Source organism: Myxine glutinosa, chromosome 2 (genome assembly GCF_964187855.1).
Source record: "Myxine glutinosa chromosome 2, kmMyxGlut1.1, whole genome shotgun sequence".
Taxonomy (NCBI): domain Eukaryota; kingdom Metazoa; phylum Chordata; class Myxini; order Myxiniformes; family Myxinidae; genus Myxine; species Myxine glutinosa.
This window is the reverse complement of record NC_136262.1, coordinates 53,241,955-53,265,352: the sequence shown is the minus strand read 5'-3', so window position 1 is coordinate 53,265,352 and position 23,398 is coordinate 53,241,955. Positions and strand designations below refer to the sequence as shown.

The 23,398-nt window shown below is 40.2% G+C and overlaps 1 protein-coding gene across 1 annotated transcript in view; it reads right to left on the bottom strand.

The window, feature by feature from the left end:
• SH3YL1 (SH3 and SYLF domain containing 1) overlaps positions 1–13,339 on the bottom strand; it is a 45,965-nt gene extending 32,626 nt beyond the window's left edge. Inside the window, exons 1-2 of the mRNA XM_068108198.2 lie at positions 13,216–13,339; positions 10,717–10,827 (exon numbers count right to left, since the gene is read on the bottom strand). Coding sequence (XP_067964299.1) covers positions 10,717–10,827; position 13,216 — 112 coding nt within the window. The 5' untranslated portion in view covers positions 13,217–13,339. The remainder of the gene's footprint in view (positions 1–10,716; positions 10,828–13,215) is intronic.
• Positions 13,340–23,398: the final 10,059 nt, after the last annotated feature.

Sequence of the window (23,398 nt, the reverse complement as noted above, 5' to 3'; positions counted from 1 at the left end):
ACACATACGCACATGAATGCTTAACCCCGACTTTCGCTTCGCGAGCGCAGGGTAACAAGTTATGCTGGAAACATTCACAGCAGGAATCTTTAAAAGAATTTCAAGTATTTGTGCGTTTGTTTGTTACTCTTTCACAGTGAACCGTAGCACTTAGAGGCCCCAAATTTTGGGCATATGTACTTCAGAATCGGGGCAAGGTTTAAAGCTGCCACATGTTGGACATGAATGCCATTTTGAGGCCACCAAAGGCTGCTATAAAGTGTATACTGGGATGTGGGGGTCAGGCATTACTAGCACCAGCCTACAGACAAAAGGTAAACATTATGGAGCCAATAACTCCATTAGTGTAGCAGCATAGCAAACCTGTTGTGCATTTTGCGATACAAGCACCAAATTTGGCACAAATGTACATTAATATGTTGCGAACATTTTCAGATATTGGGCCACTTGAAATTCCGTAATTTTTTTTTTCAAATTTTTTCAAATTTCGTAATTTCAAATTTTTCGGGTGACACCGTCACAATTTCGGTCTTCGAGGCCGGCCGATATAGTGGGGCGGCTTAGCCCAAATATTCAAAAGAATTGTGCATTTTGTGATACAAGCACCAAATTTGGCACAAATGTACATTAATATGTTGCGAACATTGTGTGGTCAGCAATGAAGACGAGAGTCTGAATTACATGTATGCAAAAGACCTTGTGAACCAGTGAAGCAAATACACGGGTAAGCATGAATTAAATCTAGGGCATGATATAATTTCCATGATGTTTACCTCTACACTCAATGGTGGAAGGAGGTAATGTTTTGATCCCAGCTTGTCTGTATGTCTGTTTGTCTGTTAGTCCACAAAATTCCAGACAAAGCTTGTAGTAGTGGTAGTTGTAGTGGTAGTGGTGATAACAGAAATTGTTATATAGAACTGAACTTATATTATTATTATATGCAGAAAATAACTTCATTTCTATATGCCCTGCAGTGGACAGGTTAATTGGTTTATGCACTGAAGGGGTCACCCTGGTGTGCACTGCTGTGTTCTGCCTCACTGAGTTGTTCAGGTATGATGTACTCAGCACAAGCTTCCGGTCGGCCCGGAGGTGGGGGTGCGGGGCCTGTCACGGAACGTCAAAACAAACGGCCTGCCGGGGCCGCCCAAAAGTCGGGCGTGAGGGGCGCGTCCACTAATGGAACGCCTCTCGCTTCCCAGATCGAGGGCCACGTGGTCAGGAGAACCTCGTCCCTTCCGGTCACACTTTGCCTATCGGCCGGCCTCGAAGACCGAAATTGTGACGGTGTCACCCGAAAAATTTGAAATTACGAAATTTGAAAAAATTTGAAAAAATAAATTACGGAATTTCAAGTGGCCCAATATCTGAAAATGTTCGCAACATATTAATGTACATTTGTGCCAAATTTGGTGCTTGTATCACAAAATGCACAATTCTTTTGAATATTTGGGCTAAGCCGCCCCACTACATAGCTTTTCCACGCCAAACACGTCCCAAGGTCCCCGGTAGGAAAAGCACACCACCAAGAAGGCAATAACTGCATACGTTTTAAATGCACAACATGTGCCGCAACTAGGCTAGGCCGATTTTTAAAATTTGAGAATATATTCCGATGGTGAACTGCTGTCTCAATTCCTAAAGTAATCGATTCCGATTCTTCCCCAAAATCTATTCAATTCGTCCTTATCACACACCCACCCTGTTCAACTAGTTTTGTCCAAATCCGTCTAACTTTTTGATATATCCTGCAAACTGGCAAACAGGGGTGAAAACATCACCTCCATCCATCTTCGGTGGCGGAGCGAAAAAAGAAATAAATTAAGCATAAGATTTCTGTTCATGAGTAAATAAAATCAATTGCATGATTAATATCACAAGAAAAACCAATTTGTGCAATTTTTTTTGCCCATTTCCAATGTTTTATATTCATCGTTCATATGAAACCAGCTGGAAGCATGCCCAAATGTCATAGTCACCGCCTTAAAACCTTGACGATTTAAATATTATGCAGTCACATTTTCAAGTAGAATGTGGAAACCTTCTCAATGGCTCTCAACGGAATTCTCACATCTCCTCTTCCTGTCCAGGCTGGAGTTCCCCAAGGTAGTGTTCTGGGCCTGGCCATCATGGCCATCACCTGGCCATCATGCTGCGACGACCAACATGGAAGGCGATGGAAAACGGTATCAACCAAGACATGGGCACCTTGGTAGCCTACCTCCGGAGGTGGCGTTTGCAGCTCAGTATTGGTAAGACAGTGTCAGCAGCATACCATCTTAACAACAGAGAAGCAAAAAGGGAACTGGACGTGTTCGTTGACAACAGCCGCCTGGAGTTCCAGCAAGCCCCAAAGTACCTCGGTGTATGCCTAGATCGGATACTGTCCTTCAATGAACACCTAGAAGAAGTTAAGGCCAAGGTGACATCAAGGGTCTCGCTTATCCGACGTCTCGCTGGTACGACCTGGGGAGCCTCCGCCAAGATCCTACGAATATCCACGCAAGCCCTGGTCTTCTCTGCAGCCGAATACTGCGCCCCAGCCTGGAGCAGAAGCCCACACGTGAGAAAGGTTGATGTTGCCAATAACAAAGCCCTCCGCATTGTAGCTGGTAGCTTGAAGCCGGTAGCTTGAAGCCCACCCCGGCATTCCACCTGCCAGTCCTGGCGGGAATCGCCCCGGCCGGCCTCCGACGGGAGGCTGCTACCCTCGCCCTGGCAAGGAATGCCCAGAAACACGACTGGCACATCCTGCACAACACCACAACGATAGTGGCGCCTCCAAGCAGACTCAAGTCCCGCCATCCCTACAACAAGGCGGCACAAGAGATGCTCAGTTCTATCCCTGAGGACCTGTCTAGAAGCGCATGGCTGGCGGCATCTTGGAAGCAGGTGTGGGAAACGGCCGGGCCCACCCGCATCCACCGCTACATCTGGGACCCAGGAGGTGGCGTCGTAGGAGAAGATCTACCATGCCTGCAATGGACCTTGCTGAACCGTCTACGTATGGGGGTCGGCCGCTTCAAATCATCGCTGAAGATGTGGGGCCTGGCAGACAGCGCCGCGTGCGAGCGCGGCGAGCCTGAGCAGACTGCCGAACACATAATTACCACCTGCCCCCTATACAGACCACCTTCAGAAGCCGGCCTCTTCGACGTAGGACCAGAGACGAGGGCATGGCTGCACGACACTGAGCTGGCCATCTGATGATACACGAAAGAAGAAGAAGTGTTCTGGGCCCTGTGCTTTTTCTGGTCTTCATCAATGATCTCTCCGACTCTCTGGAAAATCCTCTTTATCTTTTTGCTGATGACTTCACTCTCTGCCGCTCCACATCTCAACACTCAGATCGGCAGTCTGCAGCCTTTTCACTGTCTGCAGACTTGGACAATATCACAAACTGGTCAAACAAGTGGAACATGTCTTTCAATTCTGACAAATCTCACACTCTCACTTTGTCTCTCCGAAAAGACCGACTGGAAAACCCTCCCATCTACTTTCTGAACAATCCTCTCCAAGAAGTTCTGTCACTCAAGCTTTTCGGTCTCACTATCTGCCATGATCTTTCCTGGGAAAACCACATTTCCAAGCTGGCCTCCAAAGCCAATCGCCGACTGTGAAGAAACATCCTGCGAAGTCCTTTCTTGGCACTTCTGAGCTCCTCACCACACACAAATCTTTCATCTGCAGATTGATGGAATACTGCTCTCCCCTCTGGGCTGGTGCTCCTGCCTCACACCTAGCTTGGCTTCACGCTGTAGAAACCAAGGCTTTTAGAATCATTGCTGTGCTGTCTTTCCCTCGTGGTCCGGTCCCCCTGTACTGTCTTTCCCTCGCAGTCCCTCTGTGCTGTCTTTCCCTCGCGGTCCCCCTGTACTGTCTTTCCCTCATGGTCCCCCTGTGCTGTCTCTCCCTCGCGGTCCCCCTGTGCTGTCTTTCCCTCGCGGTCGCCCTGTACTGTCTTTCCCTCACGGTCCCCCTGTACTGTCTTTCCCTCACGGTCCCCCTGTGCTGTCTTTCCCTCGCGGTCCCCCTGTGCTGTCTTTCCCTCATGGTCTCCCTGTACTGTCTTTCCTTCGCGGTCCCCCTGTGCTGTCTTTCCCTCGCGGTCCCCCTGTGCTGTCTTTCCCTCGCGGTCCCCCTGTGCTGTCTTTCCCTCACGGTCCCCCTGTGCTGTCTTTCCCTCGCGGTCCCTCTGTGCTGTCTTTCCCTCACGGTCCCCCTGTGCTGTCCTTCCCTCATGGTCCCCCCGTGTTGTCTTTCCCTCACGGTCCCCCTGTACTGTCTTTCCCTCACGGTCCCCCTGTGCTATCTTTCCCTTGCGGTCCCTCTGTGCTGTGTTTCCCTCACGGTCCCCCTGTGCTGTCTTTCCCTCACGGTCCCCCTGTGCTGTCTTTCCCTCGCAGTCCCTCTGTGCTGTCTTTCCCTCACGGTCCCCCTGTGCTGTCTTTCCCTCGCGGTCCCCCTGTGCTGTCTTTCCCTCACGGTCCCCCTGTGCTGTCTTTCACTCACGGTCCCCCTGTGCTGTCTTTCCCTCGCGGGCCCCCTGTGCTGTCTTTCCCTCACGGTCCCCCTGTGCTGTCTTTCCCTCACGGTCCCCCTGTGCTGTCTTTCCCTCACGGTCCCCCTGTGCTGTCTTTCCCTCACGGTCCCCCTGTGCTGTCTTTCCCTCATGGTCCCCCTGTACTGTCTTTCCCTCGCGGTCCCTCTGTGCTGTCTTTCCCTCACGGTCCCCCTGTGCTGTCTTTCCCTCACGGTCCCCCTGTGCTGTCTTTCCCTCACGGTCCCCCTGTGCTGTCTTTCCCTCGCGGTCCCTCTGTGCTGTCTTTCCCTCAAGGTCCCCCTGTGCTGTCTTTCCATCACGGTCCCCCTGTGCTGTCTTTCCCTCACGGTCCCCCTGTGCTGTCTTTCCCTCACGGTCCCCTGTGCTGTCTTTCCCTCACGGTCCCCCTGTGCTGTCTTTCCCTCGTGGTCCCCCTGTACTGTCTTTCCCTCGCGGTCCCTCTGTGCTGTCTTTCCCTCACCGTCCCCCTGTGCTGTCTTTCCCTCACGGTCCCCCTGTGCTGTCTTTCCGTCGCGGTCCCTCTGTGCTGTCTTTCCCTCACGGTCCCCCTGTGCTGTCTTTCCCTCACGGTCCCCCTGTGCTGTCTTTCCCTCGCGGTCCCCCTGTACTGTCTTTCCCTCGTGGTCCCCCTGTACTGTCTTTCCCTCACGGCACCCCTGTACTGTCTTTCCCTCGTGGTCCCCCTGTACTGTCTTTCCCCCACCGTCCCCCTGTACTGTCTTTCCCTCGTGGTCCCCCTGTACTGTCTTTCCCTCACAGTCCCCCTGTGCTGTCTTTCCCTCACAGTCCCCCTGTGCTGTCTTTCCCTCACGGTCCCCCTGTGCTGTCATTCCCTCGCGGTCCCCCTGTGCTGTCTTTCCCTCACAGTCCCCCTGTGCTGTCTTTCCCTCACGGTCCCCCTGTACTGTCTTTCCCTCATGGTCCCCCTGTGCTGTCTTTCCCTCGCGGTCCCCCTGTACTGTCTTTCCCTCGTGGTCCCCCTGTACTGTCTTTCCCTCACGGCACCCCTGTACTGTCTTTCCCTCGTGGTCCCCCTGTACTGTCTTTCCCCCACCGTCCCCCTGTACTGTCTTTCCCTCACGGTCCCCCTGTGCTGTCTTTCCCTCACGGTCCCCCTGTGCTGTCTTTCCCCCGCGGTCCCCCTGTGCTGTCTTTCCCTCGTGGTCCGCCTGTACTGTCTTTCCCCCGCGGACCCCCTGTACTGTCTTTCCCTCACGGTCCCCCTGTGCTGTCTTTCCCTCACGGTTGTCAGCTCTTTCACGAGCCTCGATTCAGTATATATTAAAAAAAAAAAAAAAATTGGAATCTTCTGCGATGAAGCTGATTCTGAGAGTCTTTCAATCTCTCACCTCAGGCAGGTTGATGGTCTTTGTGTCTTCTACCGACTCCTCTCCGGCCTAGCTCCCCAAGCTTTGTCTGTGCTCTGTCCCCCAAATATTCCTGCATGACACACGAGGTCTGCGAGCAACCCTCTTCTTGTGAACGTGCCAAAATCAAGACTCACTGCTCACCTTCACTCTTTTTTTCTTCTTTTTAGCCGCGTCGCAGACGCTGCTCATAGAGTGCCCTCTGCTGTTGTTGTTGTTACCTCTGCTTCTTCTTCTTCTTCTTCTTGTTCTTGTTCTTGCAGAGAAGACAAAACCTCAAAGCTCCACCCATTCTGGGAACCATAGCTCCACCCATTTTGGGAGAGGCTTCATATAAACAAATATCCACCATTTTATTAACTCGCATAGCTTTGAGGCCTGTTTTGTAGGCCCGTGGTGTCTTCCGCTCTCACACAGTTTTCTTTCAAATCAAATTCCATATATCATTTCATTTTTCACAGTCGCTAACATAGTTTTAGACTCGGTTGAAAAAAAACGGGAAGAAAATCCGATGAAAGTTGCCCTTTATAGAACGAAATGAATTCTCAAAGGCCTGTAACTTCAAGTCCATTGAGATTTTTTTTTTTTAATCGCGGCATGCTGTCATACACCGCTCGAAATAAGAGACGGGAAAATGCTGAGATATATATATTTTGTTTAAATCGTGACATGCTCAGTCATACACCGCCCGAAATAACAGACGGGAAAATGCCGATATATTAAAAATTCGTCCATTTGATGACAATCGTCACGATGATATATTTAATTTATACGTCGTCACAATAATGTGGAGAGAGGAGCATAGCTTCGTTCACGTGTCGCCACACACGGGAAATTGCCGAGATATATATATTTTAAATCGCGGCATGGTCAGTCATACACCGCCTGAAATAACAGACGGGAAAATGCCGAGATATATTAAAAATTCGTCGCCACACACGGGAAATTGCCGAGATATATTTTCACTTTGCACAAAAATAACATCAAGTAATCGAATCAATAGGAATGTCCTGTGCTTATAACATCGACGTTATAGGCACAGCTGCATCTAGGCATTGTGTAACATCGACGCGGCTTTTGTTTTAATTAAAACTTTTTGTACTTGTTTTTTTATCTTTTTCCCACCTCTGGGACAAACTCCCGCAATAGTTTGAATCGCACTCCTCCCTCCAGGTAAAATCAAGACTCACTGCTCACCTTCACTCTTTTTTTCTTCTTTTTTCCTCTTTTTCCCACCTCTGGAACAAACTCCCACAATAGTTTCAATCCCACTCCCCCCTCCAGGTCTTCAAAACAGCTGTCCACCACCATCTCATATTCAAAAACATGATATTTTCTACCCCAGTGAATCCACCCCAAACCCATCTCCTTCAAATTCCCTGTTTACTTTCCTGAAAGTCCTTGTAATGTCCATCTTGTTTATTCCGTGTACTCCGCCCCAGCTCTCTCTCTTCCACAGATCTCCTGATGTCCCTGTTCTCTACTGTTGTTGTGCTTCCCTATCTCTCCGCCCCCCCCCCCCTTCCCCCTCCCTCTTGTCTCCCGCTCTTTTTATTATACGTTATATGTGTTAGCTCTTGTACAAGCCCCAGACTTAGTATACAAAAAAAACCTGCTGATTGGCAGAAACGTCTTAGTCCCATATTCTTTACGAGTTATTATTACTTCTGCCACTGAAGGTGGATGTAGGTTATGTTTTCAACCCTGTCCGTCTGTCTGTCTATGAGCAATATATCTCAAAAAATTGCAAGCGGATTCGGACGAAATTTGGTGGACAGTTTTGATGTGTGACAAGGATGAATTGATTAGATTTTGGTGAAGATCCGGAACCGGATGCTGGAATTTTAAAGTGATTCTTCACCATTGAGAGATAGGGCCAAAAACTATATTGTGCATGATATCTCAAAAAGTTGTGGACGGGTTCACCCAAAACTTGGTGGACATGTTTAGTGTGTGAGAAGGACGATTTGATGAAATTTTAGTAAAAATCCAAATCCAGAACTGGATATGAGATTGAAATTTTTAAAAAGTGATTCTTCATGATGGATTTATAAGGCCAGAAATGATATATAGCATAATATTTCAAAAGGTTGTGGACAAGTTATGACAAAACTTGGTGGATGAGTTGGTTCGGTGACAAGAACAAGCCGAATAAATGTTGGTTCAGGTCTGGATTCATATTTGGTCTCAGTGGGATACAAAACGTAAACTTTACAGCCTGGCGGAGGTATGCCCTCTACCGAGTGCCGTTCTAGTTAGGAGGTGTATTGGTACAGTGCGATGTTTGTTAACACATATACTTATGATTCAACACGGAACATATTGCTTATTATATGTGACGATCTGCAATGTATGTTGAGGTGAGATGTCGAGTAAAGTAAAGGGTGATTAGTTACAATATTTTAGTTCAGCATTAATCTGTGTAGAAAAATCGTGAGAGTTCTGGAAATTTCTGGTTACTTCAGGATATGGACCTATCTCTCCTGTTAACAACAACAACAACAACAACAACAACAACATGCATTTTAAGGCCATGTTCCCTGCTAGAGCGGGGGTTAGCCTTGCGGTCCCCATGACAATCTTCTCCATTTTGCCCTATTTTCTGCATCTCTCCTTGTTAACCCCCTTGCCCGCATTTCTTCTTCCACCATCTTTAGCCAAGTCTTTCTCGGTCTTCCCCGTCCTCTACTTCCTTCTACATTAACTTCCATCACTCTTCTCAACCAGTCACTTTCATCCTTCCTCAATACATGACCAAACCATCTCAACCTGTTCCCCTTCACAGCATCAATCACAGGCAATATTCCCATCATCTTTCGCAATTCATCATTTGTCTTCCTCTCTCTCAACGATACACCGCACATCCATCGAACCATTCGCATTTCCACCCTTTCCAGCCTTCGTTGCTGCTCTACGTTCATTACCCATGTCTCGCTCCCATAAATCATAACACTTCTCACACATGCAGCATGCACCTTTCCCTTCAGCTTCAGCGACACTCTCCTCCTAATCAGCACGCCACTCAGTTCCCGAAACTTCTTCCATGCACATCTCACTCGAGCAACCGTTGCCGAGTCTGATCCACCTTCTCCATTCAGCATGTCTCCGAGGTAGCAAAATGTTTTCACACATTTCACACATGTCTCCTGTTAACAATACATTGCAAAGGACTTCTGATTACTGAATAACGTATACATCAAGAGTAGGATGTAGGTCAGGTCAGGGAGGGAAGTAGGACATGTTTGCATCGCCCTATATGGTCCTATCGTTGTTGAAACAGCAGCCTGTCGAAATTGTTTTTTAATATACAGATATGCAGTGATTGAACAGCTTCTCCGTCGAGTCCGTTCCACACGTAAACTAGTCGATGAGTATAGAAGATGGCTCTCCTCCTGCAGCAGGCCGCACGTTTGGTCAGTTTCCAGGAGTGATCATGAAGGCGGTCGTCCCGACTGAGACAAGGTGGTTCTTCAAATGTAACATGGAGTACCCCATGCAGGATCCGGTACAGAGTGATCAGATCTCCTCTAATTTGTCTGTAATCCAGTGAGAAGAGGTGCAGGTTCCACAAGCGATCCTCATATGAGAACCGTGCTCGACTTCTTACCATCCTCGTAGCACTTCGCTGAACGCGCTTGAGTATCTTTCTGTCCTGCTGAAGAAATGCCTTCCATACCGGTAGGCTGTATTCAAGGTGTGATCTCACAAGTGCGGCATACAGGTGCTGGAAAATTTCCGGCATGATTTCGGCAAAAGCTCGGCAATTGGTGAAAAGGACCCTTCGTGCTCTGTTTGCGGCGCTGGAACATCATGTCGTTAACGATTGTGATGCCTGCATTCAGATTCCCAGATCGACACAATCTCTGTCACAACCGGCAGTTCAACAACATTTAATTTGCAGGCCATGGTGGAGCTTTGGAGCCTGATGTGCGTGGCATTGCATTTTGCAGGATTCAGCTGCATTTGCCACTTGGCGGCCCACCTTTAAAGAAGGGACAGATCTTCATGCAGCATCGAGCAGTCATCATCCAAATGTTTACATCATCCGCAAATAACAGGGCCTTAAATTGAAAATTGTCGACAAGGTTATTAATATAGACAAGGAATAATACAGAGCCGAGCATGGAACCATCTGGTACTCCACTCCACTTAGCACCTCCTTCCATTGTGACAAGGTACCATTTACGGAGACCTGTTGCTTACGTCCCGTTAGGAAATCATGAAGCCAGGAGAGAAGCAGTTACCCAGCTCCTCAAGCTTTTGAACGAGTCGCTTGTTCGGAACAGTGCAAATGCTCTCCTGAAAATGACAGCAACTGCTCGGCATTGGTCCACCGCTAAAGTGCAACTACTGTCTTGGGCGGACAGTAGATTAGACATACACGAGTGTTTCACCTGAAATCCAAGTTGCAGTGTCAAGAGTAGCTCATAGTCTCCCAAGAAGGTCGTGATTTTCGTTTTCAGCAGTCTCTCTAGTACTTTACAGGATGTAAGACTGACAGGCCTACAGATGCTGCGCTGCTGCTTATCCCCTTTTTTGAAAATGGTTGCAGTGCTTCCTGTGTCATTTTTGCGTTATTTGATAAATAAATGCAATTTGTGACAATACCCACACGTCGGTTGGACATCGATCGATTAAAGAACCTGTGGGTCCAGTAGCTTTAGTTCCATTAACTAAAAGTCGAACAAATACTTCCCAATTGTGTGTATTATGTGTACATACAACAACACACACACAAAACATACTCGAAACACGATTTGCCGGATGTCCGTGCTGACTCACCTGGAATGATCTTGTCTAGTCCACGACCATCCGCTATCTCTGTAAATTGTTGCAATATCTTTGCTGCTTTTCTCGCCTCCGACTTCAGGTTGCATGGCAATGGGTTGTTCACTGCACATTGGAAAGTTTCGAGATAACATTGCCACTATTATCACAACAAAGCAAACAGTATTGTAATCACATCACAGATATGATCAAATCATTAAAATTAATCCTTCTTTCACCATCTTGAGTTAGAAAGAAGTACAAAACAAAAATTAGAAATTGATCTCTTGTTAGATATATGTATATACTTCTGTTCAAGCCACATATATATATATACATACATACATACATACATACATATGTGTATATGTACAAATATACATACATATATGTGTTTGTACAAACATACATACATATGTGTATATGTACAAACACACATACATATGTGTATATGTACAAACATACATACATATGTGTATATGTACAAACATACATACATACATATGTGTATATGTACAAACATGCATACATATGTGTATATGTACAAACATGCATACATATGTGTATATGTACAAACATACATACATATGTGTATATGTACAAACATGCATACATATGTGTATATGTACAAACATACATACATATGTGTATATGTACAAACATACATACATATGTGTATATGTACAAACATACATACATATGTGTATATGTACAAACATACATACATATGTGTATATGTACAAACATACATACATATGTGTATATGTACAAAGATACATACATATGTGTCTATATACAAACATACATACATATGTGTATATGTACAAAGATACATACATATGTGTCTATGTACAAACATACATACATATGTGTATATGTACAAACATACATACATATGTGTATATGTACAAACATACATACATATGTGTATATGTACAAACATACATACATATGTGTATATGTGCAAACATACATACATATGTGTATATGTGCAAACATACATACATATGTGTATATGTGCAAACATACATACATATATGTGTTTGTACAAACATACATACATATGTGTATATGTACAAACACACATACATATGTGTATATGTACAAACATACATACATATGTGTATATGTACAAACATACATACATACATATGTGTATATGTACAAACATACATACATATGTGTATATGTACAAACATGCATACATATGTGTATATGTACAAACATACATACATATGTGTATATGTACAAACATACATACATATGTGTATATGTACAAACATACATACATATGTGTATATGTACAAACATACATACATATGTGTATATGTACATACAAACATACATACATATGTGTCTATGTACAAAGATACATACATATGTGTCTATGTACAAAGATACATACATATGTGTCTATGTACAAACATACATACATATGTGTATATGTACAAACATATATACATATGTGTATATGTACAAACATACATACATATGTGTACATGTACAAACATACATACATATGTGTATATGTGCAAACATACATACATATGTGTATATGTACAAACATATATACATATGTGTATATGTACAAACATATATACATATGTGTACATGTACAAACATACATACATATGTGTACATGTACAAACATACATACACATGTGTATATGTACAAACATACATACGTACATATGTGTATATGTACAAACATATATACATATGTGTATATGTACAAACATACATACATATGTGTATATGTACAAACATACATACATATGTGCATATGTACAAGCATACATATGTGCATATGTACAAGCATACATACATATGTGTATATGTACAAAGATACATACATATGTGTCTATGTACAAACATACATACATATGTGTATATGTACAAACATATATACATATGTGTATATGTACAAACATACATACATATGTGTATATGTGCAAACATACATACATATGTGTATATGTACAAACATACATACATATGTGTATATGTGCAAACATACATACATATGTGTATATGTACAAACATATATACATGTGTATATGTACAAACATATACATATGTGTATATGTGCAAACATACAAACATATGTGTATATGTACAAACATATATACATATGTGTATAATGTATATGTACATACACACACACATGCGTATATATATAAATATTTATCGACAAAGACAGTGGTGGACTTAGAAATAGACGACTTCACTGTGCAATTACATGACAGAGGACAAATGTATGGGATTTGAACCGGTGTTCCAAACATCATCAGATGGGAACACAAACTGGCCACCCCAAAAATGTTCTTTTAAAAATAAAGTACCTTACTTTAAAAGTGATGTCATCTGTGGCGATTCAAAAAAAAATTTGGACAGAAATGTAAACAGTGAAATAAAAATTACAAATTTAATTGCTATCCTTTTAAGCTTCAACAATAAAAGGTAACAATAAGAGTCAACAAGTTATACAGTATATAAATAGAGGATTTGCCGTACTTTCAACGTTTCGTGTGAGATTTCCTTCCTCTTCGTTTATCGCCAATCACTTCCGGGTTTTTGTCCTCTGAGGCAATGTTCGTCTTGTTGTTGTTGTTGTTGTTGTTGTTGTTGTTGTTGTTTTCTTGTTTTTATGTCCAAGTCGAAAACAAAATCATGCGAAAAAGAAAGTCCAACCGCGATAGATAAAACAAAACCTTCTGAGAGACAAAGGAACCTCGAAACGGCCTTACAAAGAAATTCTGAAGACATCAGCATATTAATTCGCGAATACAGGAAAGGTGGTCAGCGCTTTCGGGAACACGACCAAACGGTTACCTGCGACAAAGGTGAAAATGTAAAGGACAGGCCCAGTGGGTACCGGTTCATGAGGATCGGAAAATCGCCACCCATGGTGATAGCCGGTATTACAAATCAACTTTATCTTGTAATCTGGAATGACATGTTGTGATCAATAAAAATTCTTTCAAAAATGACAAGAATTATGAAGTGCATTTCCAATAATTCAGTAATTAATTGATGAATTGACTAATCAATAAATAATTAATCGATTAATTGATTAATCAATAAATCCAAATATCCGTTACAGCCAAATCACTTGGTCATTGTCGTGTCCAAATATCAGCTTCCTAGCTCAAAACGTGCCTGAGATATTGCCCAGAAGAGAAAGGAAATAAATAAGTACTTAATTAATCTACAATAATTAAGTAGCTAATCAATTAATTAATTCATCAACAAACAAAAAATACCGTTTTTGACAAAGGACTTGCTCACTATTGTGCCGAAATTTCAGCTTTCTAGCTCAAAGGATGGCTGAGATATCGCCCGGACAAACAAACAAACAAGAAAAAAACAAAAAAACAAGTACACATACATTCAAAGTACACCGCCCGCATGCCAAATAATTAAATATCCTACAGCGCGGCATTGCCGGGGCGCCTTAGGCGCCCGGCAATACCGCAGTGCAGCTCATATAGGCTGCATTGGGAAGGAGAGGTGTACACTAATTGATTGATTAATTGTATAATTAAAATCAATAAGACTATCACAAAATATTTTCTTAATCAATTGGCTAATAGCATAACTAAACCACTAGTGCTTCATCCGAAGATGTATCTTTTAGAAATGTAATTAAATAAGTCATTAATAAAAAATTAAATAATTAATTTATTCATCAATAAATAATTAATTAATCGATTAATCAATAAATAATTAATCGATTAAATGATTAATCAATAAATCAAAAATATCCTTGATAGCCACATCCCTTGGTCACAGTCATGTCCAAATGTTAGCTTCCCAGCTCAAAAGGTGCCTGAGATATTGGCCAAATGAGAAAGAAAATAAATAAATGATTAATAATGAAAATAAATAAATAATAATCATAAAAAAATTAAATTATTAATCAATTCGGTCAGAGAACACATAAACCACCACCATTTCATCAGAATCTGTAACTTAAAAAAAAAAAAAAATTTAGTCATTAAGCAAATAATTAAATAATTAATCGATTAATTGATTAATTAACAAGTACACATACATTCAAAGTACACCGCCCCATGCCAAATAATTAAATATGCTGCAGCGCGGCATTGCCGGGGCGCCTCAGGCGCCCGGCAATACCGCAGTGCAGCTCATTGAGGCTGCATTGGGAGGGAGAGGTGTACACTAATTGATTGATTAATTGTATAATTAAAATCAATAAAAGATTATCACAAAATATTTTCATAATCAATTGGCTAATCGCATAACTAAACCAGTAGTGCTTCATCCGAAGATGTATCTTTTAGAAATTTAATTAAATAAGTCATTTATAAAAAATTAAATAATTAATTGATTACTCAATAAATAATTAATCGATTAATCAATAAATACTTAATAGATGAAATGATTAATCAATAAATCAAAAATATCCTTGATAGCCACATCACTTGGTCACTCATGTCCAAATATTAGCTTCCCAGCTCAAAAGGTGCCTGAGATATTGGCCAAATGAGAAAGAAAATAAATAAATGATTAATAATGAAAATAAATAAATAATAATCATAAAAAAATTAAATTATTAATCAATTTGGTCAGAGAACACATAAACTACCACTATTTCATCAGAATCTGTAACTTTAAAAAAAAAAAATTTTTTGTCATTAATCGAATAATTAAATAATTAATCGATTAATTGATTAATTAATAAATCAAAAATATCCTTTGCAGCCAAATCACCTGGTCATTGGCATGTCCAAATATCAGCTTCCTAACTCAAAAGGTGCCTGAGTTAATAATGGTCAGAAGAGAAATGAAATTTAATTAATTAAATAAGTACTTAATTAAACGCTAATAATTAAATAACTCCTCAATTAATTGATTATTCAAAAAACAAAAAATACCGTATTTGACAAAGGACTTGCTCACTACTGTGCCGAAATTTCAGCTTCCTAGCTCAAAGGATGGCTGAGATATCGTCCGGACAACCAAGAAAGAAAACAAACAAACAAGAAAACAAACAAGTACACATACATTCAAAGTACACCGCCCCATGCCAAATAATTAAATATGCTGCAGCGCGGCATTGCCGGGGCGCCTCCGGCGCCCGGCAATACCGCAGTGCAGCTCATTGAGGCTGCATTGGGAGGGAGAGGTGTACACTAATTGATTGATTAATTGTATAATTAAAATCAATAAAAGATTATCACAAAATATTTTCATAATCAATTGGCTAATCGCATAACTAAACCAGTAGTGCTTCATCCGAAGATGTATCTTTTAGAAATTTAATTAAATAAGCCATTTATAAAAAATTAAATAATTAATTGATTACTCAATAAATAATTAATCGATTAATCAATAAATACTTAATAGATGAAATGATTAATCAATAAATCAAAAATATCCTTGATAGCCACATCACTTGGTCACTCATGTCCAAATATTAGCTTCCCAGCTCAAAAGGTGCCTGAGATATTGGCCAAATGAGAAAGAAAATAAATAAATGATTAATAATGAAAATAAATAAATAATAATCATAAAAAAATTAAATTATTAATCAATTTGGTCAGAGAACACATAAACTACCACTATTTCATCAGAATCTGTAACTTAAAAAAAAAAATTTTTTTTGTCATTAATCGAATAATTAAATAATTAATCGATTAATTGATTAATTAATAAATCAAAAATATCCTTTGCAGCCAAATCACCTGGTCATTGGCATGTCCAAATATCAGCTTCCTAACTCAAAAGGTGCCTGAGTTAATAATGGTCAGAAGAGAAATGAAATTTAATTAATTAAATAAGTACTTAATTAAACGCTAATAATTAAATAACTCCTCAATTAATTGATTATTCAAAAAACAAAAAATACCGTATTTGACAAAGGACTTGCTCACTACTGTGCCGAAATTTCAGCTTCCTAGCTCAAAGGATGGCTGAGATATCGCCCGGACAACCAAGAAAGAAAACAAACAAGTACACATACATTCAAAGTACACCGCCCCATGCCAAATAATTAAATATGCTGCAGCGCGGCATTGCCGGGGCGCCTCCGGCGCCCGGCAATACCGCAGTGCAGCTCATTGAGGCTGCATTGGGAGGGAGAGGTGTACACTAATTGATTGATTAATTGTATAATTAAAATCAATAAAAGATTATCACAAAATATTTTCATAATCAATTGGCTAATCGCATAACTAAACCAGTAGTGCTTCATCCGAAGATGTATCTTTTAGAAATTTAATTAAATAAGTCATTTATAAAAAATTAAATAATTAATTGATTACTCAATAAATAATTAATCGATTAATCAATAAATACTTAATAGATGAAATGATTAATCAATAAATCAAAAATATCCTTGATAGCCACATCACTTGGTCACTCATGTCCAAATATTAGCTTCCCAGCTCAAAAGGTGCCTGAGATATTGGCCAAATGAGAAAGAAAATAAATAAATGATTAATAATGAAAATAAATAAATAATAATCATAAAAAAATTAAATTATTAATCAATTTGGTCAGAGAACACATAAACTACCACTATTTCATCAGAATCTGTAACTTTAAAAAAAAAAATTTTTTGGTCATTAATCGAATAATTAAATAATTAATCGATTAATTGATTAATTAATAAATCAAAAATATCCTTTGCAGCCAAATCACCTGGTCATTGGCATGTCCAAATATCAGCTTCCTAACTCAAAAGGTGCCTGAGTTAATAATGGTCAGAAGAGAAATGAAATTTAATTAATTAAATAAGTACTTAATTAAACGCTAATAATTAAATAACTCCTCAATTAATTGATTATTCAAAAAACAAAAAATACCGTATTTGACAAAGGACTTGCTCACTACTGTGCCGAAATTTCAGCTTCCTAGCTCAAAGGATGGCTGAGATATCGTCCGGACAACCAAGAAAGAAAACAAACAAGAAAGAAAACAAACAAGAAACCAGAGTGAAAACTGAGTACTCTCTTTCAGCGTGCGTCACTGCCGAGCCCCCTTTGGTGCCCGGCAATGACGATTTGCAATGCCTGGAGATGGCATAGGAAAGGAGCGGTGTACAACAAGTACACATACATTCAAAGTACACCACCCCATGCCAAATAATTAAATATGCTGCAGCGCGGCATTGCCGGGGCGCCTCCGGCGCCCGGCAATACCGCAGTGCAGCTCATTGAGGCTGCATTGGGAGGGAGAGGTGTATGCTAATTGATTGATTAATTGTATAATTAAAATCAATAAAAGATTATCACAAAATATTTTCATAATCAATTGGCTAATCGCATTACTAAACCACTAGTGCTTCATCCGAAGATGTATCTTTTAGAAATTTAATTAAATAAGTCATTTATAAAAAATTAAATAATTAATTGATTACTCAATAAATAATTAATCGATTAATCAATAAATAATTAATAGATGAAATGATTAATCAATAAATCAAAAATATCCTTGATAGCCACATCACTTGGTCACTCATGTCCAAATATTAGCTTCCCAGCTCAAAAGGTGCCTGAGATATTGGCCAAATGAGAAAGAAAATAAATAAATGATTAATAATGAAAATAAATAAATAATAATCATAAAAAAATTAAATTATTAATCAATTTGGTCAGAGAACACATAAACTACCACTATTTCATCAGAATCTGTAACTTTAAAAAAAAAAATTTTTTTGTCATTAATCGAATAATTAAATAATTAATCGATTAATTGATTAATTAATAAATCAAAAATATCCTTTGCAGCCAAATCACCTGGTCATTGGCATGTCCAAATATCAGCTTCCTAACTCAAAAGGTGCCTGAGTTAATAATGGTCAGAAGAGAAATGAAATTTAATTAATTAAATAAGTACTTAATTAAACGCTAATAATTAAATAACTCCTCAATTAATTGATTATTCAAAAAACAAAAAATACCGTATTTGACAAAGGACTTGCTCACTACTGTGCCGAAATTTCAGCTTCCTAGCTCAAAGGATGGCTGAGATATCGTCCGGACAACCAAGAAAGAAAACAAACAAACAAGAAAACAAACAAACAAGAAAGAAACCAGAGTGAAAACTGAGTACTCTCTTTCAGCGTGCGTCACTGCCGAGCCCCCTTTGGTGCCCGGCAATGACGATTTGCAATGCCTGGAGATGGCATAGGAAAGGAGCGGTGTACAACAAGAAAACAAACAAGAAACCAGAGTGAAAACTGAGTACTCTCTTTCAGCGTGCGTCACTGCCGAGCCCCCTTTGGTGCCCGGCAATGACGATTTGCAATGCCTGGAGATGGCATAGGAAAGGAGCGGTGTACAATAAATCAAAAATAGTGTTTGCAGCCAAATCACCTGGTCATTGGCATGTGCAAATATCAGCTTCCTAACTCAAAAGGTGCCTGAGTTAATGGTCAGAAGAGAAAGGAAATTTAATTAATTAAATAAGTACTTAATTAATCGCTAATAATTAAATAACTCATCAATGAATTGATTAATCAAAAAACAAAAAATACCGTTTTTGACAAAGGACTTGCTCACTATTGTGCCGAAATTTCAGCTTCCTCGCTCAAAGGATGGCTGAGATATCGCCCGGACAACCAAGAAAACAAGAAAACAAACAAGAAACCAGAGTGAAAACTGAGTACTCTCTTTCAGCGTGCGTCACTGCCGAGCCCCCTTTGGTGCCCGGCAATGACGATTTGCAATGCCTGGAGATGGCATAGGAAAGGAGCGGTGTACAACAAGGAAACAAACAAACAAGAAAACAAGAAAGAAACCGGAGTGAAAACTGAATATTCCCTTTCAGCGTGCGTCATTGCCGAGCCCCCTTCAGTGCCCGGCAATGACGTCAGGGAGCACCTGGAGATGGCATAGGAAAAGAGCGGTGTCCAACAACAATGGTGAAGTGGGTGTGATGAGTTTTCCATTATTTTGTGGATCTTCAACATGGCGCGCTTTTCGTACAAGGTACAGATTGACGGAAGATCTGTTTGTATCACACACTGGGCAATCTTCATGGGTCTTTCCAGTTTATTCACATTGTCTTTAGACAGAATTACCAAATGTACAAATTAAAGTGAAAGTATCATAAAGAGATCCTTCTCACCAATGAATGAAAACTGTCTGCTCAAACTATAAAAGACAATTGTTCGCCCAACCTTGGAATACTGCAACCCTGTATGGTACCACATGTTCAAGAGGTACAAAGATGTACTTGAAAAAGTTCACCAGAGAACCACAAGGTTACTCATCTGGAATACACAAGGTTACTCATTTGGAATACATAAGGTTATTCATCTGGAATACACAAGGTTATTCATCTGGATTACACAAGGTTATTCATCTGGAATACACAAGGTTTTGATCTGGAATACACAAGGTTATTCATTTGGAATACACAAGGTTACTCATCTGGAATACACAAGGTTACTCATCTGGAATACACAAGGTTATTCATTTGGAATACACAAGGTTACTCATCTGGAATACACAAGGTTACTCATCTGGAATACACAACGTTACTCATCTGGAATACCTAAGGTTACTCATCTGGAATACACAAGGTTACTCATCTGGAATACACAAGGTTACTCATCTGGAATACATGAGGTTATTCATCTGGAATACACAAGGTTATTCATCTGGAATACACAAGGTTATTCATCTGGAATACACAAGGTTATTCATCTGGAATACACAAGGTTATTCATCTGGAATACATAGGTTATTCATCTGGAATACACAAGGTCACTCATCTGGAATACACAAGGTTATTCATCTGGAATACACAAGGTTATTCATCTGGAATACACAAGGTTACTCATCTGGAATACACAAGGTTATTAATCTGGAATACACAACGTTATTCATCTGGAATACATAAGGTTACTCATCTGGAATACACAAGGTTACTCATCTGGAATACACAAGGTTACTCATCTGGAATACACAAGGTTACTCATCTGGAATACACAAGGTTACTCATTTGGAATACACAAGGTTACTCATCTGGAATACACAAGGTTACTCATCTGGAATACATAAGGTTACTCATTTGGAATACATAAGGTTATTCATCTGGAATACACAAGGTTACTCATCTGGAATACACAAGGTTACTCATCTGGAATACATAAGGTTATTCATCTGGAATACACAAGGTTATTCATTTGGAATACACAAGGTTACTCATCTGGAATACACAAGGTTACTCATCTGGAATACACAACGTTACTCATCTGGAATACCTAAGGTTACTCATCTGGAATACACAATGTTACTCATCTGGAATACACAAGGTTACTCATCTGGAATACATGAGGTTATACATCTGGAATACACAAGGTTACTCATCTGGAATACACAACGTTACTCATCTGGAATACCTAAGGTTACTCATCTGGAATACACAAGGTTACTCATCTGGAATACACAAGGTTACTCATCTGGAATACATGAGGTTATTCATCTGGAATACACAAGGTTACTCATCTGGAATACACAAGGTTACTCATCTGGAATACACAAGGTTATTCATCTGGAATACACAAGGTTACTCATCTGGAATGCACACGGTTATTGATCTGGAATACACAAGGTTACTCATCTGGAATACACAAGGTTACTCATCTGGAATACACAAGGTTATTCATCTGGAATACACAAGGTTACTCATCTGGAATACATAAGGTTATTCATCTGGAATACACAAGGTTACTCACCTGGAATACACAAGGTTACTCATCTGGAATACACAAGGTTATTCATCTGGAATACACAAGGTTACTCATCTGGAATGCACAAGGTTATTCATCTGGAATACACAAGGTTACTCATCTGGAATACACAAGGTTACTCTTCTGGAATACACAAGGTTATTCATCTGGAATACACAAGGTTACTCACCTGGAATACATAAGGTTATTCATCTGGAATACACAAGGTTACTCATCTGGAATACACAAGGTTACTTATCTGGAATACACAAGGTTACTCATCTGGAATACATAAGGTTATTCATCTGGAATACATGAGCTTATTCATCTGGAATACACAAGGTTATTCATCTGGAATACATAAGGTTACTCATCTGGAATACATAAGGTTACTCATCTGGAATACATGAGGTTATTAATCTGGAATACACAAGGTTATTCACCTGGAATACATAAGGTTATTCATCTGGAATACACAAGGTTACTCATCTGGAATACACAAGGTTATTCATCTGGAATACATAAGGTTACTCATCTGGAATACACAAGGTTACTCATCTGCAATACATAACGTTATTCATCTGGAATACATGAGGTTATTCATCTGGAATATACAAGGTTACTCATCTAGAATACACAAGGTTACGCATCTGGAATACACAAGGTTACTCATCTTTTTTACACAAGGTTACTCATCTGGAATACACAAGGTTATTCATCTGGAATACATAAGGTTACTCATCTGGAATACACAAGGTTACTCATCTGGAATACACAAGGTTACCCATCTGGAATACACAAGGTTATTCATCTGGAATACACAAGGTTACTCATCTGGAATACACAAGGTTACTCATCTGGAATACATAAGGTTACTCATCTGGAATACATCAGGTTACCCATCTGGAATACACAAGGTTACCCATCTGGAATACACAAGGTTATTCATCTGGAATACACAAGGTTACTCATCTGGAATACACAAGGTTATTCATCTGGAATACACAAGGTTATTCATCTGGAATACACAAGGTTATTCATCTGGAATACACAAGGTTATTCATCTGGAATACACAAGGTTATTCATCTGGAATACACAAGGTTATTCATCTGGAATACACAAGGTTACTCATCTGGAATACACAAGGTTACTCATCTGGAATACACAAGGTTATTCATCTGCAATACACAAGGTTATTCATCTGGAATACACAAGGTTACTCATCTGGAATACATAAGGTTATTCATCTGGAATACACAAGGTTATTCATCTGGAATACATGAGGTTATTCATCTGGAATACACAAGGTTATTCATCTGGAATACATGAGGTTATTCATCTGGAATACACAAGGTTACTCATCTGGAATACACAAGGTTACTCATCTGGAATATACAAGGTTATTCATCTGGAATACACACGGTTATTCATCTGGAATACACAAGGTTATTCATCTGGAATACACAAGGTTACTCATCTGGAATACACAAGGTTATTCATCTGGAATACACAAGGTTATTCATCTGGAATACACAAGGTTATTCATCTGGAATACACAAGGTTATTCATCTGGAATACACAAGGTTATTCATCTGGAATACACAAGGTTATTCATCTGGAATAGACAAGGTTATTCATCTGGAATACACAAGGTTATTCATCTGGAACTGGAATACACAAGGTTATTCATCTGGAATACACAAGGTTATTCATCTGGAATACACAAGGTTATTCATCTGGAATACACAAGGTTATTCATCTGGAATAGACAAGGTTATTCATCTGGAATACACAAGGTTATTCATCTGGAACTGGAATACACAAGGTTATTCATCTGGAATACACAAGGTTATTCATCTGGAATACACAAGGTTATTCATCTGGAATATTCTGAGAGACTGAAATTCCTGAAACTCTCCAGACTTATTTGCCCCCTACAAAGAAGGGACCATAGGTTTGCTCTCTGTCTGTCTGTCCGCTGGTCCATATCC